Source organism: Lynx rufus, unplaced genomic scaffold, assembly GCF_022079265.1.
Source record: "Lynx rufus isolate CCGP_SWC_20201006 ecotype Redwood Valley unplaced genomic scaffold, mLynRuf1.p SCAF_16, whole genome shotgun sequence".
In the NCBI taxonomy this organism is placed as follows: domain Eukaryota; kingdom Metazoa; phylum Chordata; class Mammalia; order Carnivora; family Felidae; genus Lynx; species Lynx rufus.
The window spans coordinates 2,873,019-2,882,210 of NW_025814830.1; the positions used below are offsets into that span (position 1 = coordinate 2,873,019).

The 9,192-nt window shown below is 56.7% G+C and overlaps 1 protein-coding gene across 4 annotated transcripts; it reads left to right on the forward strand.

Moving 5' to 3' along the window:
- The first annotated feature begins 551 nt into the window (after window positions 1-551).
- Window positions 552-8,706, forward strand: LOC124510833 (sialic acid-binding Ig-like lectin 14). Of its 4 annotated transcripts, none has more exons than XM_047077507.1 (7): window positions 552-745; window positions 824-1,198; window positions 1,422-1,700; window positions 2,092-2,139; window positions 4,534-4,791; window positions 4,902-5,037; window positions 8,223-8,706. In XM_047077507.1, the coding sequence occupies exons 1-7, from the start codon at window positions 709-711 to the stop codon at window positions 8,278-8,280; spliced, it is 1,191 nt and encodes a 396-aa protein (XP_046933463.1). In that variant the 5' UTR covers window positions 552-708; the 3' UTR covers window positions 8,281-8,706. The 4 variants fall into 4 exon arrangements, with proteins under 4 accessions (XP_046933463.1, XP_046933464.1, XP_046933462.1 ...); XM_047077508.1 differs by having other exon boundaries at window positions 553-745; window positions 8,241-8,706; XM_047077506.1 differs by lacking the exon at window positions 8,223-8,706 and adding an exon at window positions 5,198-6,441 and having other exon boundaries at window positions 554-745.
- The last annotated feature ends 486 nt before the right edge of the window (window positions 8,707-9,192 follow it).

Consider the following 9,192-nt stretch of genomic DNA (forward strand, 5'->3'; position numbering starts at 1 on the left):
ATAGCTGTCTGGGTTCCAACCTGGTGACTCCAGCCCTCAACTCGCACACTCCAAATGCCCGGCTCTCGGGTCAACTCTGCGTCAACACCAGGGCCAGAGTCTGAGGCGGCCTGGGATGAGGACAGTGGTGGGAAGGGGGACCCATATCCAAGGGGTCAGGAGGCCACAGGGTCACTGGTGGCAACCACATCTCTAGGGACTGCTGGGGACCGAGTGACCTCTACCTGATGTATTTGTCCCTGAGAACTTACCTTCCCTGATGCCGCCTGGCTTCTCAGCCTGGGAGCCTCTCCTTAGAGCCCCGTCGTGTGATAATGCATTTGTCTGATCTCTTCCAGCGCCCATGGGCTCCCATCCCAGGGAGCTAGCCAGGTGGTGTTCCCTTCTCTTCCCTGTGCAAACATGGTGCCCGAGGAAAGGGCTACTACCGTTCTGGGGCCTTATCCGCCTAGACAGGCCTCGGTCCATCTCCAGTAACTCCCGGGCTCCCCTGCAACAGGCAGGGAGGCAGGAGGAGATGATTTCTCAGCCCCGCTCTGCTCCCCCCACCCCACGGCCTGTGCTGCCCAAGTTCCCCTTCCGTGGTGACCACAGCTCTGTCACACACGGCTTCCTGTTGGGGCTTCCTTGGCCTCACCCCACATTTGGGGCATTTCCCTCCCTGACAGAAGGACCTGCATCCGGGCTCCTGCCCTGGCCGGTGCAGACATGGTGCCCCTGCTGCTGCTGCCCCTGCTGTTGGGGGGTGAGTGGGCCTCGGGAGGAGGGCTGGGCACAGGTGGGAGGGGCTGGAGCCCCGGCTGAGCCTCCGTGTCCCCCCCAGGGGAGGATCAGGAGTACCAGCTCCAAGTGAAGGAATCCGTGACCGTGCAGGAGGGTCTGTGTGTCCACGTGCCCTGTTCCTTCTCCTACCCCTGGAGCCCGTGGTATTCCCGGACGATGCTCTACATATACTGGTTCCGGGATAGGGACACCTCAAGCAACCGTTATCCGGTGGCTACAAACAACCCACAGAGAGCGGTGAGGACAGAGGCCCGGGGCCGATTCCGCCTCGTCGGGGACCCCTGGGCCAAGAACTGCTCCCTGAGAATCAGAGACGCCATGAGGAGTGACGAGGGAGTCTACTTTTTCCGAGTGGAGAGAGGAGAAGACGTGAGATATACTTACACACATACGACGATGACTCTGCGGGTGGCAGGTACAGCAGGGGCCCCGGGGGAGGGCTCTGGGATGTGGACACCCCCTCTCAGAGCAGGCACAGGACGCCGGAACATTCCCTGCTGCGGGTCTTGGGGCTGGGACGGTTGGAAGAGATAACGGGGCCCGGGGTCAGCTTGGGCCCTGAGGCCCGGACCCTCTCAGGGTCACCCCGTGGGTCCCCACCTCCCTGGGGCCCGGGCACCTCCCTGTCTCCTCCTCAGCCCTGACACAGGAACCCGACATCCACTTCCCGGAGCCCCTCAAGTCTGGCTGGCCCGCAGAGCTGACCTGCAGCCTGCCGGGGTCCTGCGAAGGGGGAAGACCTCTCACATTCTCCTGGGTGGGGGCTGCTCTGGACTCGCTGGGCCCCGAGACCCTGCACTCCTCGGTGGTGACCTTCACCCCGAGGCCGCAGGACCATGGCACCAACCTCACCTGTCAGGTGAAACTGCCAGAAGCTCAGGCCACCGTGGAAAGAACCATCTGGCTCAATGTCTCCTGTGAGTGCTTGAGGGGCGAGGGCTGGGTCCCTCAGGGCAGTGGGGTTTGAGCAGTTCTGGGAGTAGAGGGAGGGGAGACGGCAAGGACGGCCATCGCCACCTTCTCAGTGCTCCCTACCCCTTTCCAGTGCTCCCCTACCCCTTTTCCGTGCTCCCCTACCCCTTCCTAGTGCTCCCCCACCCCTTCCCAATGCTCCCTACCCCTTCTTAGTGCTCCCACCACTTCCAAGTGCTCCCTACCTTCTCAGTGTCTCTACCCCTTCCCAATGCGCCCCTACCCCTTCTCAGTGCTCCCCACCCCCTCACAGTGCTCCCCACCCCTCTGGGGGTGCTGGGTCAGCTTCCATCCCAATCCTCACCTCTGAAGCAGGACCATATCTTTCTACCCCAGATGCCCCCCACAACCTCACCATCAGCATCTTCTTCAGCAATGTCACAGGTAGGAAAGAACTGTCTTCTTGGGGGCTGGGGCCTGGCCTGGGGTGGGGGTGGGGGTTCAGCTCCCAGCAAGGGACCATCTGGCTTACTGTCTCCCATGAGTGCTGGAGGGAGGGCTGGGTCCCAGAGGGCAATGGGGGAAAGAGGGATCCAGGCCTGGGATCCTTTTCCCGGAGGACATTGGAGGAAGTCTGAACACCCCGTCCAAGGTTTTCACTTACGGGGCTTCTGGAACAAAGGGCAAAAGCCCACCCCTCTCAGCCACACCGCAGTTGATGACCACCCACAATTTGCAGGGACATAACACAGGCGGGAAAGATCCTCTCTTCCCTGGGGCTGTGATAGGAACTGGGTCTCTGGGTGCTCAGGGCTCAGGGTTCAGGGCTTGGGGATTGAGACCCTCGCCCACTCCTCAGCCCTGTGGTCTGGGTCTGCCCCCCCACCCACCTCACCAGCGTCTCCCATCGTGGATCCTGTATTGCTTTTGGCCGTTGCCTCTTCTTTTCTCTGGTTTGTATGTATTGTTTATGTTTTACTTTGGCTGAGGACTAATCGACACATAACGTTGTGTTGTTGTGTTCGTTTTTAGCTATACAACATGATTTGTATTGTGACATGTATTGTGACATGATCACCACAGCAAGTTCAGTTAACATCCCTCATCACACGTAGTTACTGTTCTTTTTTCCTGTGGTGAGAAAATCTAAGATCTGTGCTCGTAGCAGCTTTCTTTTTTTTTTTTTTAACGTTTATTTATTTTTGAGACAGAGAGAGACAGAGCATGAATGGGGGAGGGGCAGAGAGAGAGGGAGACACAGAATCGGAAACAGGCTCCAGGCTCCGAGCCATCAGCCCAGAGCCCGACGTGGGGCTCGAACTCACGGACCGTGAGATCGTGACCTGAGTCAAAGTCGGACGCTTAACCGACTGAGCCACCCAGGCGCCGCAACAGCTTTCAAGTCTGGGGTACCGCTATTACTTACGGTCTCCGTGCCTGCGCGTTACATCCCGTGACTTATTTGTTCTATAACTGGACGTTGGTTCCTTTTGACCTTCTCCAATGTTCCTTAGTTTTAAGGTCTGTGGTTTTTTAACTTCATTTTAAGTTTTATTTTAGCGAGAGAGAGAGAGAGAGAGGCAGAGGGAGAGAGAGAGAGAGAGAGAGAGAGAGAGAATCTCAAGCAGGCTCCGAGCTCAGCCCAGAGCCCTACGCGGGGCTCGATCCCACCACCCTGGGATCAAGATCTGAGCTGAAATCGAGAGTCAGACACTCAACCCACAGAGCCACTCAGGCGCCCCAAAGTCTGTGTTACTTGTAGTGAAACAGACACAGGTAACACTACCTTCCGGGTGTTTAAGGGTAGAGCTCAGCAATGTCCAGTCCATTCGTGGTGTTGTGCAACCGGTCTGCAGGGCTCCCTCCAGCTCACAGAACCGAAACTGTGTCCATCAGGCACCAACTCCCCTCGCTTCCCCTCCCACGCCTCCCCTCCCCTCCCCCTCTCCCTGGCAGCCTCCCTTCCACCTTCTGACTCTCCAGGCTCTGCTCCCTGGGCCGGAGTTGCTGTCTGCTCTCCTCCCTCTCTGATCTGGTGGACCCTTCCATGTTCCCCTTCCCCACAGCTCCAGCCTGGACCCCTGTTTCTCTCTGTCTCCACGCTCGTGGGCTTGCTCATTCTGTCCCTGTCTCCACCTGTGCCCCCGTCCCTATCCTGACCCTATCCTGGTGCCTCCCACAACTTTCTAGTCCCCTCCTTGCCAGCATCCCCCCCACGAGTCGGGGAGTCTCGAGGACCTCACTTCCCAAATCATTCCCCTCTTCTTGCCCTTGGCCCCAGACCCGGCTCCAGTCTGCTCCTGGACCCTGAACCCTCGCCTCAGCCTCCTCCTCGGCCTCCCTGCCTCCTGGTTAATCTCTCCCCTGCGCTCCCCGCTTGGCCCCAGCAGGATCTCTCTAGACCCAGTGCTGATTCTGCATTTCCCCTGCTTTTATAGCCCCTACTGCTTCCCAGTAACCTCAGGGCAAAGCTCAAGGCACTCAGTCCGGCCCTCAAGGCTCACCCCGCCTTCTCTCCCACCGGGATCCGTGGGGACGGTGTCTGTCCTGGTTCTCCCTGCCCAGGCGCAGGTGTTCCTCCCCTCACGTGCCAGGCCTTCAAGTCTTGGCACATCTCCACGGGAGCTGCCCGCCCACGGCTCACCCTCCCCACCTCAGCGCAGCCCCCCTTCTTTCTGGTGGCCTGACTGGACCGCCAGGGTCGTTAATCAGCCACGAGTAGCCCCGCCATCAGCCCTTGTGGCATGGCCCTGTCTTTCCACTTCTGGCTCTGCGGGCACAATCCGGAAGGGACTCACGTCCCGGCTCCACCGGCCTTGTGGTGAATCTCTTACCCAGTCCCCAAGACGCTGTGCAACGGCATGTCGCTGCCGGTCCTGGAGGGCCAGTTCCTGCGGCTGGTCTGCGTGGCTGACAGCAATCCCCCTGCCGTGCTGAGCTGGTCCCGGGAGGGGAGAGCCCTGAGCCCCTCCCAGCCCTCCGCACCCGGGGTCCTGGAGCTGCCCCACGTAGGGGCTGGAGACGAAGGGGAATTCACCTGCCAGGCTCGGCACCCGCTGGGCTCCCAGCACATTTCCTTCAGCCTCTCTGTGCAGAGTGAGTCGCAACACGGGTTGTGGGGGTGGACAGCCTGGCCGGGTGTTTGGGATGTGGAAGGGCCTGGGGCCTGCGGGCAGGACTTCATCCTCTGTCCCCCGCTTCGCCAGGAAGCCCGTCTTCCTGCAACTGTGTGACTGACGAGCGAGAGGGCTCCTGGCCCCTGGTCCTCACCCTGCTCAGAGGGGCCCTCATGGGGGCTGGCTTCCTCCTCACCTATGGCCTCACCTGGATCTACTACACCAGGTGAGCGGGCCTGTCCCCTCCCCCCCCCCCCCCCCCCCCCCCCGCCCAGGGCAGTCTCCAGGAAGTCCCTGAGTTCCAGGTGGCACGCAGCTGTCCCACCCGCCTGGAGTTAGAATGAAAGGGACGACTCTCTGATCTGAGACCCATGTTGTCCCTGCAGGCGTGGAGGCCGCCAGGAAGCAGGGCTGAGAGCCCAGACCGAGCCTCCCTCCTCCTGGAGACGGGACTGAGGTGTGGCCCTGGAGCCCAGAGGGACAGATATGGGGCCCTCGTGGTCAGCTTCTTCCTGGAAGCTCTCACCTCAAGCCTGCTCAGTTCCTGGGAGCTTAATTTGGAGAGCGGACTGAGTGACAATGTGGGGAGGCCACGCCATCGGAAGAAGGGACTACTTAGGTTTCAGCAGGGGCTGTGACACGCCGTGCCACTCAGGGCCCCAGGGGCAGAAGCAGGTGCAGGGAAGCCTCGCCAGAGACGACAGAGACCTGTGGGAAAGGCCAGGCCGGGAGGGCAGCTCGGGACCAGCTAGTCTGAGTCATTCTGGGGGGGCCTTGGCCTAGAGGGGTGGCTCTAGGTGTCTGGTTCCTGTCCTGGGTTTCTTAGGGCAGGGGGAACGGTGGCCTGGCGTGGGAGTGAGAGAAAAGGGGTGCTTGGGGGACACGGGCTGGGGATTGGTTGGTTTGCTCTGAAGGGACTGAGCCCTCTGCTACCTTTAAGACCCGGCCCGGCCTGGAGGGGCCGTCTCCCCAGGGATGGCAAGATTTTTAACACGTCCAAAGTCACAAGATACAGGAAACGAACCATCTGACTGGTACACACCCCACGGGCGCCCCCTCTCCCCCGTCTGCGCCTGTGGGTGTCTCCTGTTCAGCCTGCTCCTCCTTGCTGGGGTCACCCCTCCCACCCTCCTCCTCTCCATCCCCAGCCCTGCCCCTGCGAAGGGAATGAGCTTCATTCAGGCTTATTTTCATGACCCAGAAGTTACCTGCCTAACCCCCGACTTTCTGGTCTCCCAGATTTCCTGCTCAGGGTAGACGTCAATGCACGGTGGAGTCAGGAGCACGTCTTTCCCACCCGAAAGACGCCTACCCCATAATAATTGCAAGAGAATATCACAGGATTTTTTAAGTTTATTTATTTATTTTGAGAAAGAGAGAGGGAGAGAGAGAATCCCAAGCAGCCTCTGCACTGGCCGTGCAGAGCCCGATGTAGGGCTTGAACTCATGAACCTTGAGGTCATTGAGCTGAGCCTCAATCAAGAGTGGCACGTTTAACCGACTGAGCCACCCAGGCACCCCCAGAACATCACGTGTAATTATAAATACAAGTCGGTGGCGCCTGGGTGGCCCAGTGCATTCGTTGGGCGTCTGACTTGGCTCAGGTCATAATCTCAGTTTGTGGGTTCGAGTTCCAAGTCAATCTCTGTGCTGACAGCTCAGAGCCTGGAGCCTGCTTCTGACTGTGTGTCTCCCTCGCTCTCTGCCCCTCCCTGCTCACACTGTCTCTCTCTCTCTCTCTCTCTCTCTCTCTCTGAAAAATAAATAAACATTAAAAAAATAAAAAATTGTATATACGAGTTTGATTAAAAGTGAGACATAACAATTGATTTTATCATTTAATGTCTATAGAAATTTCTAGAGCAAAATTATGTTTTAATCTTCTCTTTTTTGTTGAACAGTTTCTAACCAAGACTTTTCGTTTATTCATTGTGTTTGGGGGCCTAACTTAAATAGAGTAAAATATGCAAATCTAAAGAGTGCAACTCGATCAGTGCTTACCTGTGTCAACACCCTTGCTTCCCCCACCAAGCTCAACCTACAGATTCTTTCCACTTCCTCCTGGAGGTCAGGTTCCACCACTAAGGTGGGGAGGGTGAGCGGTGGGCGGGCAGTCAGGGTGGAGATGTGCCAAGACCTGAGACGGCCCTGGCAGATGAAGGGGAGGGCCCCTTGCCCGCCACGTGGCAGGAGTTCCAGAAGCACCAGAGACAGGATCACCGTGGGAGAGAAGGCAGGGTGAGAAATGTTGGAGCCTTGAGTGCCCAGCTGAAGGCACTGGGCTTCGTCTTAGGCCCCTTCAAGTCACACATTTACAACTGTATGGCCTCCCCCTCTTCTGTCCCTGCAGATCCGCAGCGCCCGTTTTTTGTGCGCTACGAATGGGGGCTCAGATGCTACACAAGCTTTAGGGTCTGACTTCTTTCTCTCAGCTTTAAGTTTTTCAGGTGTATCCATGTTGTTCCATGCATCAGTAATTCATTTTTGGTTTTGGTATTCTTTTTGCTTGTTTTAATGTTTATTTATTTATTTTGAGAGAGCAGGGGAGGGATAGAGAGAGAGAGAGGGGAGAGAGAGAATCCCAAGAAAGCTCCGCAGTGTCAGCCCAGAACCCAATGCAGGGCTCAGACCCACAAACCATGAGATCATGACCTGAGCCGAAATCAAGAGTCAGACACTTAACCGACGGAGCCACACCGGCACCCCAGTTTTTGCTTTTAATTAGTATCGTAGGTTAGACATCCTGCCGTCTGTTTATTCTAAAATACAGTGACTGCATTTGTTCCCGGGGTTTGGCTTTTATTCGTGATGATTTATTTATATGATTTTTTAAATTTGGTTAAGTAGGGTCCATGCCCAACATGGGGTGTGAACTCATGACCCTAAGGTTGCAGTCTCCACCGACTGAGCCAGCCAGGCGCCCCCGATAGGAAAGTTTCACTGAAAAAGAAGGTACGCTAGCTCCATCACGAGGTAGGCGTGTAATCAGCTGCAGAGAATATCATGAAAGCCTTCTCCCGAATAGTCACGTGAATTCACATCCCCATCACCATGTTCACGTTTTCTTTTAGTATTTTAATTTTTCCAGCCTTTATTGAGTTTCTGTATTTGTTTTCAGAGAGAGAGAGAGAGGGAACGCTCAGGGGGCAGGGGGAGAAGGGGACAGAAGATGCAAAGTAGGCTCTTGCCGACAGCAGAGAACCCGACGTGGGGCTCGAACTCACTAACTCTGAGATCATGACCTGAGCCGAAGTCAGACGCGTAACCACCAGAGCCACCCAGGCGCCCCCCCGTGTGCACGTTTCAAAGTTCTAACCTTGCTCCATCCAGCAATTTCCCTTCTAGGCAGACAGATGCCCAGAGGATGGAAAGCAGGGACTTTGACGGATCTTTGTGCATCGGTGTTCACAGCTCCTTCTCCCTCAATAGCTGGCAGCCGACCAGCGTCCATCCGTGGCTCCATGGATAAACCACATGAGGTGTATACACACGATGGGACCTGATTCAGTCGTGAAACGGAGGAACTTTCGAACACGTGCCACGGCGTGGGTGAATTCGAGGACGTTATGCTAAGGGAGAGAAGTCAGACAGAAAATGTGAGGTACATGGACCGTGGTCAAAGTCACAGAAACAGAAAGTAGAATGGCGGCTGTCAGGGGCTGGGAGAGGGGGGAAATGGGGAGTTGGTGTTTATTGGGTACAGAGTTTCAGTTTGGGAACTTGAGGAAGTGCTCGAAATGCACGACGGTGATGGTTACACAACAGGCTGAGTGTACTGAATACTGTTGAAGTGTATACTTCATGTATTATTATGTTTTGGAACAGTTGCTTATTTTTGAGAAAGTACGAGCAGGGGAGGTGCGGAGAGAGAGGGAGACGCAGAATCCGAAGAGGCTCCAGGCTCCAGGCTCCGAGCTGTCGGCACAGAGCCCGACGCGGGGCTCGAACTCACGAGCCGTGAGATCATGACCTGAGCCGAAGTGGGACCCTTAACCCGCTGAACCACGCTGGTGCCACTTGAAGTGTATACTTTAAAATGGTCCAGGGGTAGGGGCGCCTGGGTGGCTCAGTCAGTTGTGCGGCCGGCTTCGGCTCAGGTCATGATCTCACGGTCCGTGAGTTCGAGCCCCGCGTCGGGCTCTGTGCTGACAGCTCAGAGCCTGGAGCCTGTTTCAGACTCTGTGTCTCCCTCTCTCTGACCCTCCCCCGTTCGTGCTCTGTCTCTCTCTGTCTCAAAAATAAATAAATGTTAAAAAAAAAAATTTAAAAAAAATAAAATAAAATGGTCCAGGGGCGCCTGGGTGGCGCAGTCGGTTGAGCGTCCGACTTCAGCCAGGTCACGATCTCGCGGTCCGTGAGTTCGAGCCCCGTGTCAGGCTCT